This window comes from Pseudophryne corroboree, chromosome 6, assembly GCF_028390025.1.
Source record: "Pseudophryne corroboree isolate aPseCor3 chromosome 6, aPseCor3.hap2, whole genome shotgun sequence".
Classification (NCBI taxonomy): domain Eukaryota; kingdom Metazoa; phylum Chordata; class Amphibia; order Anura; family Myobatrachidae; genus Pseudophryne; species Pseudophryne corroboree.
This window is the reverse complement of record NC_086449.1, coordinates 406,957,013-406,977,571: the sequence shown is the minus strand read 5'-3', so window position 1 is coordinate 406,977,571 and position 20,559 is coordinate 406,957,013. Positions and strand designations below refer to the sequence as shown.

At 42.6% G+C, this 20,559-nt stretch overlaps 1 protein-coding gene across 6 annotated transcripts in view; it reads left to right on the top strand.

The window, feature by feature from the left end:
- The window catches only part of FRMD4A (FERM domain containing 4A), a 751,780-nt gene that overhangs the window by 450,045 nt on the left and 281,176 nt on the right, over positions 1-20,559 (top strand). For all 6 annotated transcript variants that reach the window (XM_063926906.1, XM_063926905.1, XM_063926903.1 and 3 more), the window contains exon 3: positions 5,587-5,681. In XM_063926906.1, the coding sequence (XP_063782976.1) occupies positions 5,587-5,681 (95 nt within the window). The remainder of the gene's footprint in view (positions 1-5,586; positions 5,682-20,559) is intronic.

Genomic DNA, 20,559 nt, shown 5'->3' with positions numbered 1-20,559 from the left:
AGATATTTCCGGGATCACCGTTAACCGCACTCATTATACTGTCTCCCTATTCGCTGACGACATACTCCTAACATTGACGAACCCGACCATCTCTCTTCCCAATCTATTTCGAGAGCTGTCTATCTACGGCAACCTCTCGGGATATAAAATCAACCAATCAAAATCCGAGGCCCTCTCCTTACACATCCCCAAGCGTACCAAGACTCTGTTACAAGCAAACTTCGAATTCTCATGGCGTAAACATTCACTTAAATACCTAGGAGTTTTCATAACCAAATCTTACAACTCTCTCTACCGAGCTAACTACCCCCCAATCATAAATTCAATTCTCAAGGACATCCGCTAATGGGACTCTTATTATCTCTCTTGGGTTGGACGTATTAATGCCATAAAAATGAATGCGCTCCCCAAACTCCTGTACTTATTCCAAACGCTCCCAATTCAGATCCACTCGCATACCCTTCGCTCTCTTCAGTCCTCGCTAGGTGACTTTATTTGGAACCATACAAAACCTCGACTCAGACGAGAAACCCTGGCCAAACACTCTCAGCTGGGTGGCCTAGGCCTTCCCATCCTTCAGCGTTATTTTGCTGCGACTAAACTGAGCCAATTAGTTGCTTGGCACGCTCCGAAGCATACTAAGCGATGGGTCGACTTAGAGAGCGATTTAATTGGCGTCCCTTCGGTCTCCTATCTGCAAAAGTTACCCTCAATTTAGCCTCCCTACACCTACTCTCCTGAGAAAAAAAAATTAAACTGTCTACTTACCCCTCCCCCCTAACTCCTATCTGGAACAATTTGGCATTTCCTCCAGGCCTATCTTCAGCAATGGCCTGTCTTTGAATCTCTGCTGGTGTCACTAGGATCCACCACTTTACAGGAACCCATGCCATCAGATCATTCTCTGACCTACAGACTACATATGGCCTGCCCAACTCCCTGCACTACCAATATCTACAAATACGGCACTACATTTCCTCTTTACACCTTCCATTCCCACCACCAATCCCTTCCTCTTTTGAAAGGCTTTGCTTGCATAATTCCACTGACAGAGGCGTCATCTCACTCCTTTACAAAACCATCTTGTCCCCCGAAACCCCCGCCCTTGAACCACACGAACAGGCCTGGGAAACGGACTTGGGGCGACATTTCGAGGACGAGGAGTGGGAAATTATCCGGGCCGCGGTCTCAAAGTGCTCCATCAGCGTGGCCATCCGTGAAAACTCGTTTAAAATCTATACAAGATGGTATTTGGTTCCAGACCGCCTGCATAGAATGTTTCCTGGCACTTCAAACCTTTGCTGGAGAAACTGTGGTCAGGTAGGCACGTTCTTTCACACATGGTGGTCTTGTCCAGTGATCACCTGTTACTGGACCATGGTCCGTACCCTCCTTGCCCAACTGCTGGACCTGACGCAACCTCTTTCACCTGTCAACCTACTCCTCTGTGCCCCCCTGGACCAGGTACCCAGAGACTCAAATAGACTGATCCTCCATATTTCCTGTGCGGCCAAATACCAAATAGCGCGTAACTGGAAAGCACCCGACGCACCCAACCGTCAGGCACTAACAAATAGGATTTGGTTCATTGCACAAATGGAATACATCACTAGTCTCCAACACAACACAGTACAAAAATTCCACTCCACTTGGCTTCCCTGGTACAGATATCAAAATTCACCCCTTCCAGGACTTAACTAAATTGTAACTCAAATTGGGCGCAAATGATGTTCCGTCCCCCCCCCCCCCCCCCTCCCCCCTACAAATCCTTTTTTTTTTTTTTCTCTCTCATACTTCTCTTCTCTCTCTCTCCTTTTCCCTGCTCCCTATCACCTGGGCTCCTGGCACGTCGGAGGTCTTTCTTTCTTCTTTCCGTCTCTCCTTCCTTCCCTACATCTCCCCACCCGCCACCCCTACTTACTTTGACTAGATCTCCTACTACGATTTGATGATTATACTTATTGGATTCACACTCTTCTGATGTTTCCTCTCCTGGTCACTCGTGAATTTCTATTGTTATAACACTCTACGTGACGAGTCTCATGAAAACTAACCCACAATATCTTTTTTTTTTTTTTTTTCATTTTATTATTAATTTTTTTATTTTTCATTTTCTTTACTGGAAAATATGTGCCTCTCCAAGTGTTTACTCTTTACGGTCTCCCTGACCACATTTATTGTACTGTTATTTCCTATGTTACCGAGTGCTGTTAACTATGTTCATCTCTCCTAATAAAATTCTATGATTTAAAAAAAAAAAAAAAAATCAGAACACTGATGTTTTAAAACCCTAGTCGTCTCTACAGTGCTCCACACTTCAAACACAAAGAGAAGACTGATGTATATGTTAGTTTCTGGGCCATACAGACCTGGAAACATCTAAGTTACCTGTAATACTGTATACGAAGTCATGTTTTCCGTGGAGACCCATTCCACGTGGGTCACAATAGTCTGTTTCCATGTTTATCACCTAATTGTCAAATGAAAAAGCCTTGGCTGTATTAAACAATAGATTTGAAAGTAAAAGGTGGTGATGTTACGATTCTGTAGCTACAGTATGCATCAATAATTTAGTCAGTGCTGGATCTAGATGTATCACTCTAGATTAGTTTGTATTATGCCCTCCCCCAGCTGTACAATTTTCTTCACTCCTCTAGTTTTACTCACACTAATTTGAATTTATCCCCCATTACATCCCTATCATTCAGGTTTATCATTCTTACTTACTCCCTTGAATTCACTACTTCTTCCCTCATAACACTCTCTCAATGCATTTGTCAGCCTCCTGTAATGTTTTTATTCATGTCCTCCATTTCCTCTGCCCATTACTATATGTCCTCAGACCTTCCTTTCACCTTCCATTAATTTACTTTGGCGCACATATCTCAGACCAGGCCAACGCAGACTGAGCCTCACATTACTGAACTCCATTAGAGTGGGGCATCAGCCAAATATTGTATATTTGGATTAAAGTGCAGATATACTTAGAAAATAAAGAATTGCAGCAAATAGTTTTGTTAATTAGTATCTTTTATTCTGACATAGTAAATGACTACAATCCATTCCATGTGTACTGGGAGATAAGCACGTTTCCACTGCCCTTGTTTCTTATATAGAAGCTCCTCAGTCATGCAATGGGTGAGACTTTCCTGACTGCTCCATATGAAGTCATTGTTCCCTGGAAGGAGACATGACTCATGCCAGTGTGGCTGCAACACTCGGAGTCAGTTACAGCGCTGACCTAGAAGATGTTTACACATTACAATGAATGGATGCGTCACTTCACAAATGGAAAATTCTACTTTACAAAATAATAATAATGTATCACTTTTATCACCAGAAATATGAACATAAGAATGTATATACAGTACATACCTACAGTAATATATAGTAAATTCTGGTAAAGGATTTTCAGTGATACTCAGGTGTTGATTGTGAAGTAGTCAACATATTGTGATTGTAGTCACAGGTGAGTAAACCAGGGTTTGTACAAATACTGTCATTTCAGTCGGCCTGAACAAATTGGCAGGATGAATTATTGGGGAGGCGGTCGTTAGGTCGACATACATTGAGTCGAACACTGAAGGTCGACATGGTCACTATGTCGACATGGTCATTAGGTCGACATGTACTAGGTTGACATGCAAAAAGGTCAACTTGAGTTTTTCACAATTTTTTAAATTTTTTCACCTTTTTCATACTTAACAATCCACGTGGACTACAATTGGGAACGGTAACCTGTGCCGAGCGCAGCGGTAGCGGAGCGAGGCACCTTGCTCGAAGTTCGCTCGCCATGCGAGGGGACACGGTGCACTAATTGGGGTTCCCCATCACTTTACGAAGAAAACTACACCAAAAACAGTAAAAAAACTCATGTCGACCTTTTTCCATGTCGACCTTGTACATGTCGACCTAATGATCATGTCGACCTAATGTACGTCGACCTTCAGTGGCCGACCCAATCTATGTCGACCTAATGGACCACACCTGAATTATTGTATATTATGTATATATGAATATATTGTAATATTATGAGTATTACTGATAAATGGAAGAGTGTTACATGGTCACTACATCTTACATGGACAGAACAGGATTATCCAGAAGAGCAAATGGTGGCACTAGATCACAATTTCCAGTAACATTTCACTTGATGTTTTCGCAGAGGTGATGTACAGTATGTCTAATATATGGACTTTTGTGTGTGAAATGTTTCAGATGTTGATACAATTGTTAATTTCAAGCAATATAAACAAGTTGGTCTGAGCAAAAAATGAATTGATGTAAACAAAATGTTTTAACATTTTAAATATTCTAAAATAACTATAAACATAGATTTGGCAGAGAATTCCCATGGATAAATAGCTATGTGAGTAGAGTAATCTCTAAATCAGAGGTTCTCAAACTCGGTCCTCGGGGGCACACAGTGCATGTTTTGCAGGTCTCCTCACAGAATCGTAAGTGAAATAATTAGCTCCACCTGTGGACCTTTTAAAATGTGTCAGTGAGTAATTAATACACCTGTGCACCTGCTGGGTTACCTGAAAACATGCACTGTGTGTGCCCCCGAGGACCGAGTTTGAGAACCTCTGCTCTAAATCATTGGGGTCGATTCAATTCGGCAACTTATGAATAGCGCCGGGAATTAGCTCCCGCCGCTATTCAATTCAGCTCCAGTTAAGTCGGCGATGGCCCATTCTCGCCGACTAAACAGGTTGAATTGTCGGGAGAACGGGCATTCTCCGACTTAACTCCCCGGCGCGAGGCTGATTCCCGACAGAATCAGCCTCGCGCTGGCCGCGAGGCAGCACTTTTGTCGGGTTTCTTCTCTCATCCCCCGGGGATGAGAGAAGAATTCCCGACAATTGCGGGTAACTAGCAGCTGAATTGAATAGCGTCGGGAGCTAATTCCCAGCGCTATTCATAAGTTGCCGAATTGAATCGACCCCATTGTACATTTTCATGTTAGACCTGTTTTCAATGGACAGAAAGGATTATTTAGGAACATCACTCAGTGGTGCCAACCTTTATCAAGACCAGAGCAAACAAAAATCAATTTAACTTTAATTTGTCTAGCACAATGAATTATTTTCTATGCATTGCAAACTCCTATTGGTTGATATGGTCCTAGAGCAGATTTTCAGCTAATGTTTGTAAAAATGCATTCAGTGTCTGATTGCGCATCTCATACTACAAAATACTACATCTCATACTACAAGTTGTTAACGGGGAGTGGTAACAAAAATGCAGGCGTGTCTTGACCGTTTTAGGGGCATGCACCTGCCATCAGCTGTGGGCTCGTATGTACAAAAACATGGTGCCTGCATCCCTACTGCCATGTCCATTCGGCGTAGCCATAGGCCAAAAATATAGGTCATAGACTCAATGTTCCTTATTATTACATATAATCTGCAAATGTGTACACAGTTGTGAATGACTTTGCGATATCTCCGATGGGCGTCTGACTTTTCTGGGCAGCAGGCTCACTTACACTAATATTAGCAGTTCCATAACCTAGAATATCGAAATTTGAACATCAATTAGGCTCATTATACATTTCTAATCTGGATCTCTCTTCTTTTTTAGCCAAAACTGCAGGCCAAGGAGCTGCTTGATCTAGTGGCGTCACACTTCAACCTGAAAGAGAAAGAATATTTTGGAATATCTTTTACAGATGAAACGTAAGTATAATTTGCAGCAAATTGTAAACTGTTTTACACATTTAGGATAGGAGGGGGGGATGACAAGTGGAGGTGTTGACCAGAGCAACAAAGCAGATTCTAGCTATCATTTTATAGAATGCACTAGATAAATGATAGCTAGAATCTGATTGATTGATTGATTGATTGGTTGCTATGCGCCATAAGGGGGTAACACACGGAGAGATCCGTGCTTAACTTCTAAGCAATCTAGTCAGATTGCTTAGAAGTTAAGCACGGATCTCTCTGTGTGTATGCTCCACAGCGATAGGCACTCTTCGCTATTGCCGGTGCTAGATTGGCCTGCATGCCAATATATGTATGTGTGGTATGCCAATATTAATTTGTACTTTACATCATCAAATCTCTATTACTGTAATGTACTATCCTACCCTTGCATACCAAATAATTTCTTTACTGTAATACATAAAAAAGTTTATTTAGAAAAGTAAGCTTGTAAAATCATTTATAAATAAGTGTAAAATAGAATAAAAAGAGTAAGGGAAGAATTTTATTAGTCGCAGTAAGCACCCACAATTGTACTTAAATGAGTATGCATTTGTAACTGCATATCAGACATTTTACTACACATAGAATTATTTGTATGTTAAATCAACCTCGGAACCCTATTAGGTCAGTAATCTTCCTTTGTTCCAAATTTACCTTTCCAAAGTCCATTTCCCTAAAGTCGTTATTGAGCTCCCAATGTGTAATAAAGTGGGAAGGAAATGCTATAGACAGTTGTTTGATCAGTACAACAGTCTGTGACATCTACTCATGAATTGCTCCTACGTGGCCTGTGAGCACCACCTGTATTACATTTGCCTTCTTAGTAATGTCTTGAGTCTCTCAGCCTCTTTTAATGAGGAACAGCTACTTTTTGAAGTTTTCATTAATATGCTTTGTGTTGAAGCTTTTGGAAAGTTGTTGAAATCATGCATTATGTAGTAAGCTGCCGTTTCACTGAGCAGACCATTCTGGAGCTGTGACAAAGTGATGTCATTCTGTGGAAGAGCTTTTCACTTCCAGGAATCACATTGGACTCGTCTCACCTGCACTGGATTCTTTGTGCTAAATTGGCAGACTCTAGTCTAGTCTGATCAGTGGGACACGGCACACATCCTGTATTACAATAGTACAATTTCTAAGCTATGTTTTCATCTGTTAACCTTAAGTGATACATTGCACATTTCAGAATCTGAAACTTCTGATAGTTACAGTACTGTACCTGGTTTAACAGCAACTGTGCAGTAGCTAAGACTGTATTTCCGTAATAATTGAATTTAAACTTGGGCTTGCTGAATGTGTCCTCTTTGTGCACTACTTCTGCACATTTAAATGTACATGAAACAATTGTTAACTTAAGGCCTGCAATTAATTACATTCATGACTTTCTGCTTCTGCCCTTTCCTTGTAGTGGTTTATGCTAGGAGGCAAAAAACATTCAAATCAATAAGTTAATTTCAAATATAGGTTGGCGGCTGGGAAATCTATTAAACTGTATGGTACATGTCCTCTACACTACCATTGAGCACATCGCTGGAATACAAATTGCATTTGACAATGTCCGCCATAGTCAACCGTGTCCTTTACACACATAGGGAATGTAGTTAAGCTGTGTGAAGAGCAATGCCTGCACAAACTGTCTTTTTCTATGTTTGTACTTTGCAAATATTACTATAAAAGTCTGTACCAATATAGCTATTAGCATTTTCCCACAACAACACAAGGTAGTAGCAAAAATTCTTGAAATAACAGTATTATTCACATTATGGGCAATTTGAAAACTTGCACTGGAAATATTATAGCAAAAACACCCCGCAGATGTTACTAGTAAGCATGAGGTGCTGAGAATAATCAGCAAAATGATGAAAACATTACAGTGTTGCTGCATTGTACTAACTTCTAAGAGCACTAATGTCCATGTTAGCTCTCTACTTTTCCATTGCCGTGTAAAGCTTGGTACACACTAGACCACAGGTTCTCAAACTCGGTCCTCAGGACCCCACACGGTTCACGTTTTGCAGGTCACCTGTAGATTTTTAAAATGTAACAGTTGGTGACACACATTGCAGCTGCTGGGTGACATGGAAAACGTGAACCGTGTGGGGTCCTGAGGACTGAGTTTGAGAACCACTGCACTAGACAATACGCTCAGTGAGCGATATCGTCCCCTTAACGTCACATGCAAACGAGGTAGTGCATACACACGGAACAGTATCGCTAACGATATCGTTCAGTGACGTCATCCTGCCTCCGTCCGATACATGTTCGTCAAGGACATAGTCAAATTTGACCTTCATCTACAGACAATATAAGCCCTCGTTAACGACCTACAGGGTACAATATTGTGCGTACACACTGGACTATTACGAATGATATTGCTCAATCGGATGAAAATTAGTGATATCGTCTAAAATATCACCTACTGTGTACCTAGCTTTAGCTGGACAGTCTGCTGATTTCAACATTTAAAATAGATCTGTAAAATTCTAGTACATCTAATTGAATATTCAATATGCTGCCTTTTATATACCATAAAATATGCTGCCATACCGAATTACATTTGTATTTTACTCACTTTTGTAACAACATCTTTTTTTGTGTGTGTGTGTGTGTGTGTGTGTGTGTGTGTGTGTGTGTGTGTGTGTGTGTGTGTGTGTGTGTGTGTGTAATTATTAGGCAGGTTCCATATGCCTATGAACAGCAGTTTTAATGTAGTGTATGCATATCTGTGGTTTGATGCCTACTGGTTACACCTACCTTCATAAGCTCTGCACAATATACAGAAGTGCCAGCAGTGCCCATCTGCCAGTCTGCAGCACTGCTGGCTGCCTAGAGAAGCATGCTGATCCACATTCTGGCTGCTGTTTATCCAGCAGTGGAGGAGCATGTGTAGAAAATGTGTGTCTCAGGAAGAAACTACAGCTAACAGCTCTATTTTCAAGGGAGAAAGTATAAAGCAGAAGTCTCACAATAATTATTTGTTAAAGGGGAAATACAATTTTTCCACATTTTCCTGGATGTAACTTTTTTTTTTTTTTAAAGGAATTCACTTAAATAATGCGTTAGACATAGTAATGATATGGTATGACCCATAGCTGGGATTCAAATATTTACCTACTGTACATTAATCTAACTTGCAGTACAATAATCAAAGCTAATACCTGCTCAGTTCTTATGGACATTGTACATGTACCTCTTTTGCACCAACCTACTAAATAAAAATACCAAATCATGAGTCTGTGCAAGGAGTACTATGCTACAAGGGGCTGAATGTAAACTGAAAAAGTAATATGATGGTTTGAAGAATAAAGTGTCTTTTATACATTGATCACTCATCTGCCTGCGCTATGCATTTAATGTATACGAGCTATGATAGAGATTATATTATAGACACCATATGGTAATAATCTCTGATTGGAATTATAGTTACTGTCAAAGTCGAAAAATATTGCAGTACACACATCACGTACAAACCACACACAGATGGCCTCTGCACGTGTACTTGTTCTGCTGTGTGTGCACATATCCGCAATTTGCGTATGGTCGCTCCCGCAGTCCTGCGCATCAGCGCGTGGTATGGGTATTTCCGGTAGAGTTTGTGAACGCATGGAGAGCTATCAAAACACATTACATATTTAATCCAAATAGTGCACAATGTACACATAGTCCCCCTGCACCACATATGAAATAAACAACAGTTTAAATGGTTTCAGAACAAAGGGATTCGCCTTTACAGAATAGGAGGGGACAGAACAAGGTCATAAGGTGGTGTTTGGTATCCAGCTGTAGGGTATTTTAAGGGTAACATTCTGGTGTTGGTTTGAGGAAGATCGCATGTTCCTGCGGATAGTTATGTGCAGAAGCAGAATATAGATATAAACTGTATTTACTGTACATTATGTATGTGGCGGGAATCCAGAGGAGACCACCCACAAGAGCAGTTGGGAAAGACATCGCCTACCTATTCAAACCGACCTATGACCTCTCCTGTACTGTAAAAGTGCATTCCTGTGTCCAATGGACAAAGGGATTACAGTATCTATTGTATTGCTTTTGGAAGAAGTGTATAAAGAGAGCCTGCTTCTGGCCTGGTACATCACAAGACTCACAAAGTTATCTATTTGATGACCGAGGACCGGGCCGGGAAGCGCAAGCGAATCTACTCAAGTATGTACCATTGAATGTAGCCATTTACTCTGTTATATTGTATTGTACTATTTCTATTGTAACCCCCTTTCAGCAATAATCCACTGTGGTGTCGGAACCCAGCGTTTAAATCACAACTGGTGTCGTGTCTTCATTGCCCTGCTAAGGTTTAAAGTGTTTTATCATTGCATTGCATTACTGTGAAGGTTTAAAGTGTATCTCTGGGTGTGCGAGCGCTGTGTGTACTTTGTACCCCCAGCGCGGCGTTTGTGCGCTAAGTCCATACAGTGATACGGGACTCCGTACGCAAACAGTGTATAAAGTACGTAGCGTGTGTACTAAGTTTAGCGGCCGCAGCGGCTCCATGGTAAAGTGTATTCTAAGTGTGTATAAGGTATAGCTTTCTCTCCTGTAAGATAATCGACATTATCAATTGGGGGCTCTCCGGTTTTCCACATACTCACTACCTAACAGGTCACAGCAGACGTAATCTATCAGCAAAGGGTGGGAAGTTATCCTACGTATCCTTTTCTTGGTCGATGGATGCACTGAAAACCCTACTTAATTGCTGATTAGATGGCGTCTGCTCTGTATGGTTTGTAGAGATGCTGGTAGAACTCGTAAGGTAAACAGGAAAAAAGATTTAAAATCTGTGAACTTTCTTTTGGCGCCAAAAGCGTACACAGCACCCATACTCTTTGCATACTCTCTCACAGTGTTGCCATAACATTCAGATTGCTAGATTAATTTAAACTTGTGTGAAACCGGAGATATTTGTTGCTATATAGTTAAAACTAAAATAAATGTTAAGGAAGTAAGTGTAAGACACACACGCAGCCTGGCCTAGTTATAAAGGTTTATACAGAAAGAAACTGTGTGTTGTGTTAAGTGAGCAATTATAGTTGGTATTGCTCACATTTATAGAAGTTGTGGAATTTGTTTAATTGCGGACGTACGGTTTTGTACACGTGTCTCGGACAAAGTACGGGACTGCGTACGCAGCGTAAGAAGACACGCACGATCGCGTGCTTACGCAAATTGCGTAAGAAATACAAAGTACAAATTACACAATAGTTCGTTTAGTTTAAAGGCGGGACAGTAGCTACGCTACAATAGCACCAAACTACCCGGTTTCTAAAGAAATTTAATATAAAAAAACAAAAGTTAGTATAAATATTTTTTTTTTTAAATTGCCTCTGGGGGTAAAGCTGCCAACTTGAATGAATCCTAATTTTCTGTACAGAAAAGAAAAATAACGTGTATTTGAGTGAGCGAATGCAGGAGTGAGTGGATACTGAACCCAAGAACTAAGTGGTCTAAGTGGACACACTGGGTTAGTAGAGGCCCGGTGGCGTAGGGTTCGCAACCCTGCATTATTAACTAGGTGGTCTTAGTGGACTGAGTGGTATCCCATACAACTCTGAGTGGTCTAGGTGGTCTACAGCAATCGTAGGGCATATAGATAACTAGTATCTATAGGCTGTACTATTGCATCACATGTCCGTTTGTTCAGCACAGAGCAACGTGATATTATTGTGTCATATGCGCTGTGGAAGAGCATACGCAGACGTGATTGTATAGACAAAGGGGTTTTTCTTTGATAACTTCGGGAAATCTCCCTGGTGGGCTTCACTGGAAAGGGTGAAAGATAGTTATCTAATTTCTCTGTTTTTCACTCTACAAACAATTCCAGTTGAAAGATATCGAAAAGGAAATTTTCACTGCCTCTCTCAGGAAAATATTCCAAACAGAACTTCCACCAAAAGAAATTACGGTGTAAGGTCTGATAGGAGCCCTAAATTGGGTGCATTGCGATCCGCTATCAACAGTGTATCGTTGTATTGGCCAGCATGGGTGAGAGCGAGTGGAAGGCGCTCAGGTATACTTCCACCGTCTACTTATATTGAGTATTTTGGTGTTTGTGGGAATTTTTTTAAAGATATTAGAAGAGACCCACAAATATGGGAGCCAGTTGCTCAAGTTAGAGACGTTTAGACAGGGTTCAGGCAGAATTATAGCCAAAAGGCTCAGCAAGGTTTATCATGTGTGAAAAATATGGTTCACACACAGAAGTCTTATGCAGTGAGTGGATATGTATGACTAACAATGATAGGGAACCATTCCCTAGGGTGGGCAGCTTTGAACCAGAGGTATTACAGAACTTAAGGTTAAGGATTTGTCTGATAAAATCCAAGAAATGAAGGATTAAACATACAGATTGTTTAAATTTGTGGCAACAGGAGGGGGATATGCAAAGGGAATTAGCTCGCGCAGCATGTTCCAAACCTAGCGGGAAAACAATGGCGACCGCACCACCACCACCATATATTGTTGGGGAGAAAATGGCTACAGGCAATGATACATTGGTACAGAATAGAAGTGTAATTGCAAAATGTACTAACGCTAACCCTTGCCAGTTGTACCCTGTTTTAAATTTTCCCCAGGACTGCGAACAAGAGGATGAGTCCAGCACGATATCGGCACTCTCTAGCAGCCACCATACAAGACACTCAGGTGGGCATGGCCCAACCAGAAAGAGCAGTAGTCAGGCCCCCTAGTGGAGGGATAAGTGAGGTCGTGTCCACAGGTAAGTACGGTACCGTACATTATGCAGAAACCATAGCACCTCACATTGTAGAGTCAAATCAAAATGATGTAATTGAATTAAATCCTGTCAGGGTGATCGCAGTCCCCAATGGGAAGACTGACGCTCAGGGAGTAACTTCCGTCAGGAACATTGCCATGCATTGTCCCTGGTCCCGGACAGAATTAAGGTCAATTATGTCAGAATTTCCCGATCCCAGAAAAGATCTAGTCGCATGCCAGAGGTTCATTAAAGAATTAGGTAATGCCACAGAACCCACAAACAAAGATTGGCGAACAGTGCTATGGGTATGTTTACCCTCAAATATTGACCCCGCGAAATTTATAACTGATTGCAACTTAGACGCAGAAGTACCTCTCACTGATGAGTACACTCAGGAGAATGTACGACAAATCAATCTGCAATTAGGAATATATTTCCCTACTGTTGTTAAATGGAATAAAATCTTTTCCATAAGACAAAAGGAAGGTGAAACAGCATCCGAATATTTCCATCGAGCACTGCAGGAAATGGCTAGATACACTGGGATCGAGGACATTAGAGACAATGTACATCACAGGGAGGTAGCTGTTTCAGAATTAATGGACGGGTTGAAGGAGGCACATATCGTAGCTGCCAATGCGCTGCGGGAGGGTCCCATTATACAATAGGGGTTGGGCCACACCTGTAGTCTGCAGCCAGTGAAGTTGATTGCTAGCCTTGGTAGTGAACCTGAGGTCACGGTTGATGTAGCTGGTGTACCATTACCTTTTCTTGTAGATACAGGGGCGGCCAGGTCAGTGCTAAATTCGACTGTAGGTATAAAAACCACGGGTAAAACTATTTCGGCAATGGGAGTAACAGGAACGGTGCAACACTACCCTTTGAGTAGACCGGCAGAGATTACGATAGGGCCCCTGCAGACCAAACACTCTTTTCTGCTGGGTGCATCGGCTCCGACTAATCTGCTCGGCAGAGATTTATTGTGTAAAATGCGGTGTGTCATATATTGTACTCCTGAGGGTGTCTTCTTGGATATACCAGAGAATCACGTTCAAGAAGGGAAAGATATATTAGACACCCTTCAAAGGCTAATGTCGCACTCTGCTGTTATAGACAAGTGTCAATCAAAGGTAGAGGAAATTATCTCACAAATACCGGGTTCCCTTTGGACCAAAGATGGACAAGACACTGGATTAATGGCGAATGTAGCTCCAGTAGTAGTGCAAGTAAATGATGGTAGGATAGCTCCAAAAATCCCTCAGTATCCTCTGAAGCCAGAGGTAGAATTAGGAGTGTACCCCGTCATAGAGCGGTTGCTACAACAGGGCATCCTAGTCAGGACGTCCAGCACTGCCAATAGTCCCATCTTCCCTGTGAAAAAGAGTGGGTTACAGGCTAGTGCAGGATTTAAGGGGGATAAACAAGATAGTTGAGAGTCAATTCCCCGTAGTGCCCAATCCAGCTGTCATCCTCATGCAAATTCCCCCTACTGCGAAATTTTTCACTGTTATTGACCTCTGTTCTGCTTTCATTTCTGTCCCTCTGCACCCTGACAGCCAATACCTCTTTGCATTTACATACAGGGGAGTACAGTACACCTGGACTCGTCTCCCCCAAGGTTTCATTGACAGCCCAAGTATTTTCTCCCAGGCTTTGCATGACTGTTTACAATCCTTTGAACCTGAGAGTGGATCAGTACTAATACAGTATGTCGATGACTTATTGTTGTGTTCTGACTCACTCGAATCGTCCTTGAAAGACACGAAACAGCTTCTGTTTCATCTTTCCCAAACGGGACACAAGGTTTCAAAGGATAAGTTGCAGTTGTGCCGGACCAGGGTAAAATATTTGGGACATTGCTTGACTCAAGGACTTAGACACCTCACCGCTGATAGAATACAGGCGATTCACAACATGACTCTGCCAAAAACGCAGCAACAGATCCGCACTTTCCTTGGAATGTGTGGGTACTGCCGAAACTGGATCCCAGGGTTCTCCATACTGGCTTTACCTTTGCAAGAGATGGTCTCTTCGAACAAACCAGATCGGATCTCGCACACAGATGAGTCCGAACTGGCATTTGAGAGACTCAAACAGTGCCTATCACAGGCACCTGCATTAGGTATGCCAGATTATGGAAAGCCCTTTGAATTATACGGTACAGAAAGTGCAGGGTGCGCAGCAAGAGTTTTAACCCAGAGACATGGTGATGCCAGCAGGCTGGTAGCTTACTACAGTGCACAGTTGGACACCGTAGCGCGGTCTCTCCCCACATGCTTGCGAAGTGTTGCAGCGATAGCTTTGCTAGTAAGTAAAAGCGAAGACGTAGTGTTAGGACACAACCTGACCATCCATACACCTCATGCTGTATCAGCCTTACTGAACTCCGCCCAAACCAGACAGGTCTCATCCACGCGGTTTCCAAGGTGGGAATTATCACTGATGGCCCCTGTAAACATCAACATTAAGAGATGCAGCGCACTAAATTCTGCAACTTACTTGCCAAGTGTGCCTGGACAGGCACAAAGGGTGGAGGATGAGAATGATGGTGAAGGAGGATTTAGTGCAGACACTGATATGCATGACTGTATGGAATACCTGAATCAGACTTTCACTGCGAGACCTGACATTAGTGACAACCCACTGGAAGGCGTAGATTTTACCTTTTACACTGACGGTAGTTGCCACAGACAGACGGACTCGGGAGACCTGTGTACTGGATACGCAGTTGTAGACGACAGAGGTATCATAGAAGCTGAGACCCTGGGCCCACCGCACTCAGCACAAGTTGCTGAGTTGGTCGCCCTAACCAGAGCGTGTGAATTGGCCAAGGGTAAGTCAGCTAATATATACACAGATTCTAGGTATGCCTTTGGAGTGGTACATGATTTCGGGGCCCTATGGCGCCTCAGAAATTTCATGACGGAAACTGGCACACCTGTAGCGCATGCGTCCCACATAAAAAGGCTCCTAACAGCGATACAGGAACCAGACAGAGTGGCTGTTATCAAGTGTAAAGCACATACTTGCAACCAAGACCCAATTTCACTTGGTAACAGCCGGGCAGACGAAGCTGCTAAATCAGCAGCCAGCACCCCCATACAAATGAACATCACATCACTGATGACATTTAACACGATCAATACACAACAATTAATTGAAATGCAAGATTTGTGTTCTTCACAGGAAAGGGCAGTCTGGAGGTCAAAGGGATATGGCCAGGAACCCTCGGGACTGTGGACAGGTGGACAAGGTAAGCCAGTAGCCCCCAGAGCATATCTTCCAAGCTTAGCTGAGGCGGCACATGGTCTGACTCATCTGGGTAAAGAGGGTATGTGTAAGCTGGTGAGAGCCTACTGGTGTGCGCCAGGATTCTCTTCTCATGCAGGTAAGAGAGCAATGACATGTTTTACTTGCTTGAGGAAGAATATTGGAAAGTCAATACCAACAGAGCCATCCCATATCCCTCCGACAGACGGTCCTTTTCAGGTAATACAAATCGATTTCATACAGTTACCACCCTGTAGGAATTTAAAATATGTGTTAGTTTGTATTGACGTATTTTCAAATTGGGTAGAAGCGTTCCCTGCTGCCACAAATACCGCTACGTTCACTGCAAAGAAAATTGTGCAGGAATTTGTGTGTAGATATGGTATCCCTAGAATAATTGAAAGTGATAGGGGTACCCATTTTACAGGTGAAGTCTTTCAGGTTATGTGCAAACTGATGGGAATTAATAGCAAGCTGCATACTCCGTACTGTCCACAGGCACGTGCAAAGGTGGAGAGAGTGAATAGCACTATTAAGAACAAGCTGAGCAAATTAATGGTTGAAACTGGATTGTCGTGGCCAGAAGCTTTGCCACTAGTGTTGTACAGCATCAGAACCACTCCCAGGTCTCCCCTTAACCTATCACCCTTTGAAATCCTTTTTGGTCGACAACCTCATGTAATGATAGACCCCCAGGATGATTTGAAATGTAATAATGAAGTGACTGTGAAATATTTGGTTGCGATGAGCCAGCAGCTGAGAAATCAACAAAGAAATTTAAAGCTGGTGATTCCTGACCTGCCGAACAGTAATTGTCATGACATTGAACCTGGGGATTATGTGATGATTCGAAATTTCTTACGCTCAGGTTGCCTCTTAGACAGGTGGGAAGTACCATATCAAGTCTTGTTAACCAGCACAACAGCATTGAAAGTCGCCGAAAGAGAGACGTGGATCCACTCGTCCCACTGCAAGAAGGTCGCTGACCCGGAGAGAACTCGTGACAAAGAGCAGAGTGTAGAGAATCTCGTATCACTGGAGTGTTTGTTCCGGGAAAGATGAGAGGCAGGACTGTTGAAAGGCATCTGAGCACAGAGAGTAACAAGAGCTAGAACGGTTGTCGTACCACTTTCTTTTTTCACCTCTCCCTACATTTTTCCTTTCTTTTCTCCTTCTTATTTTCCTCCTTTCCCCTAACGAAATGGATCGATTACAAGAGACTGCGTTTCGGGTTCTGTTAGTAATTCTAGTTTTGATAAGGACAGTTTGTTTTGGTGAGGGTCCCAGAGAGGTCGAGCAGGGATCTGGAATGGGTTCTGATGGCAAGTACGAATTTGTAGGATCTCAGGATCAGCACATCATTTTGGTAAAGGCTGGCATCAGTAAGCGCTCTGGTAGTCAAGGAGCTCGGAGGCACTGTGAGGGGTTATTGTCTGATGAATATTGTATTTGTAGGAATTGTGAGAATATAGTTGAGGATGGGTGCATCCAGAGATGTCAGTCCAACCTTAATATCGACATGGACCGGCATCCGTTGAGTGATTACCACTCACTAGTGAGTAAGGTCTTAAACCAGACAGAATGCTGGGTGTGCTCACAGGTACCTCAAGGTCAGAGCAAGTCAGGATTAGTACCATACCCTTTAGCAATAGATGAGGTACTCAAATTACGGGGTGGGAGACCGGTGGACAAGAAATTCAATATTTCTAGGCCCCCTAGTTTGAAGCTCCACCAGTATCATGTAGATAGATCCTTATTATGTTTTAATATTTCCAATTACCGAAAACCGGGAAATTGGGAAGTGACGTGGAATAACCAGACAACGACCTTTTCACACAGAGCTGATAGGATACCCATAGACTCTGAACTTGTACGCCAAATAGCCTACAGTGGGAGGTATTTTCGGTATAGGTATACTCGTGGAAGCAAGACCATGTGGGTTGGAAAAGTATCGCCAGGGTATTGTGCTCATATCATCCAGCCCGATACTTGTACTGAGCAGATGGGAGAACTAGGGATGGGTTTCTTTACTTGGAAAGTTTGTAATATGGTGATGTTATATTTTGTCCCCGATGTTCTCCCAGATGATGCCTATTTCATATGTGGGAGGAAGGCGTACAAGTGGCTTGCCCCGAGCTCAGAGGGATTGTGTTATATTGGGAGAGTACTGCCAGAGGTCATGACCATAACCCATGATAAAATCAAAGACGTTCACCGCAGTGCTCAGGCTCCTTATACTCATACTCACTATGAACACATCGTCAAGAGACACCTCATAGATAGGACAGAGCACGCAGCCTCTGATTTGATCCACGAATCCACCGGGATTCAATTCCTTCTCGCATTAGACATCACCCGTACTGCCAGAGGAATTATAAATTATAGGTATATCCATGCGCTAGCGAACTTGATAGATAATATCACTGAGATGTATGACGACACCTTCAGGTATACAGGAAGGGAGTTACAAGCTTACAAGAAGGAACTGATTCAGCACAGGATGGTCCTGAATTATATCACAGCCGTGACAAGTGGGTACTGTGTTACTCTGGCAACTCAATATGGGGTGAAGTGCTGTACGTATATTACAAACAGCACTGATGACCCAACGGAGATTATCGATCAAAAGATGGACGATATCTTACAGTTGAAGTGGGAGTTCAGGAGGAAACACAACCTTACCTTGGTGACTGTGAGTAATGAACTGACCGGCTGGGTCTCATGGTTGAACCCACGAAACTGGTTCTCAGGTTTAGGAGAGTGGGCTCAAAATGTTTTTATGAGTGTAGGGAAGTTTCTCCTTTGTATCCTGGGAGTCGTCATAATTATTGGGTTGATATTTAGGTGTGTTCGAATACTGACGCGGCGCAAGCACGGCACATAATTGATGAGTCTAAGGAGCAAGGGCGCTGTTATAGCAGCAGATTTAATTTATGACCCATCCATAGAGACAGTGTTATGATAAGGATTGTAAATGAATTTCATGGCCTGTTTTTTACACCCGTTTCTCTTGTGTTTCCCCCTCTGCCCAGATACATCCATCCGGAAAAGACATCTGCCCTACCCAAAATGTTTATGTGAATGTATTTTAGATATGTGTCTTATCTTCATCTCTGCAACCTCCAGTTAATAGCAAACATAGTCGACAGGTGATATCCACATATACTAGCACTCACATATGTCTCCCCTCCGTGTATCATCAACTAAATGTGCACCCCATTTGTTGGAACAATCCGACAAGAGCTCGGTAGTGTTTGTTGGCCCATTTACAGACCCTTAGTACGGGATGAGAAGGATTTAACATATACTTCGCAATACCTCAAAGCTTATTTAGAACATATACGGCACGATGATACATGCCCTTCAGACACGGATACATACATACATGCTTTTTACTATCCCACTAGGTCATACATTTCCTACCTACCCCTCTCTCCCGACTATCCAAACTTCTGTAGATATTGTGTAGATATTTTTCTGTTTAGTGATTAGATAGTGGCAGTTATTGGTGACTGCCAAAGGGTGAACTGTCAAAGTCGAAAAATATTGCAGTACACACATCACGTACAAACCACACACAGATAGCCTCTGCGCGTGTACTTGTTCTGCCGTGCGTGCACATATCCGCAATTTGCGTATGGTCGCTCCCGCGGTCCTGCGCATCAGCGCGTGGTATGGGTATTTACGGTAGAGTTTGTGAACGCATGGAGAGCTATCAAAACACATTACATATTTAATCCAAATAGTGCACAATGTACACATAGTCCCCCTGCACCACATATGAAATAAACAACAGTTTAAATGGTTTCAGAACAAAGGGATTCACCTTTACAGAATAGGAGGGGACAGAACAAGGTCATAAGGTGGTGTTTGGTATCCAGCTGTAGGGTATTTTAAGGGTAACATTCCGGTGTTGGTTTGAGGAAGATCGCATGTTCCTGCGGATAGTTATGTGCAGAAGCAGAATATAGATATAAACTGTATTTACTGTACATTATGTATGCGGCGGGAATCCAGAGGAGACCACCCACAAGAGCAGTTGGGAAAGACATCGCCTACCTATTCAAACCGACCTATGACCTCTCCTGTACTGTAAAAGTGCATTCCTGTGTCCAATGGACAAAGAGATTACAGTATCTATTGTATTGCTTTTAAAAGAATTGTATAAAGAGAGCCTGCTTCTGGCCTGGTACATCACAAGACTCACAAAGTTATCTATTTGATGACCGAGGACCGGGGCGGGAAGCGCAAGCGAATCTACTCAAGTATGTACCATTGAATGTAGCCATTTACTCTGTTATATTGTATTGTATTATTTGTATTGTAACCCCCTTTCAGCAATAATCCACTATGGTGTCGGAACCCAGCGGTTAAATCACAATTGGTGTCGTGTCTTCATTGCCCTGCTAAGGTTTAAAGTGTTTTATCATTGCATTGCATTACTGTGAAGGATTAAAGTGTATCTCTGGGTGTGTGCGCGCTGTGTGTACTTTGTACCCCCAGCGCGGCGTTTGTATGCTAAGTCCGTACAGTGATACGGGACTCCGTACGCAAACAGTGTATAAAGTACGTAGCGTGTGTACTAAGTTTAGCGGCCGCAGCGGCTCCATGGTAAAGTGTATTCTAAGTGTGTATAAGGTATAGCTTTCTTTCCTGTAAGATAATCGACATTATCATTACCTTCTTGAGGGGCTACGGTGCTAAAATTAAAATAAATAGTCTCACAGTGTAAATCAGGCGTCATTACCAAGCCTTGCAATTATTAAAGGTATATTTATTTAATTCCTAGTTAAAGACGTTAATTGCTGTAAATTTCATACTATTAACATGCACATGTTACGCACGTGATGA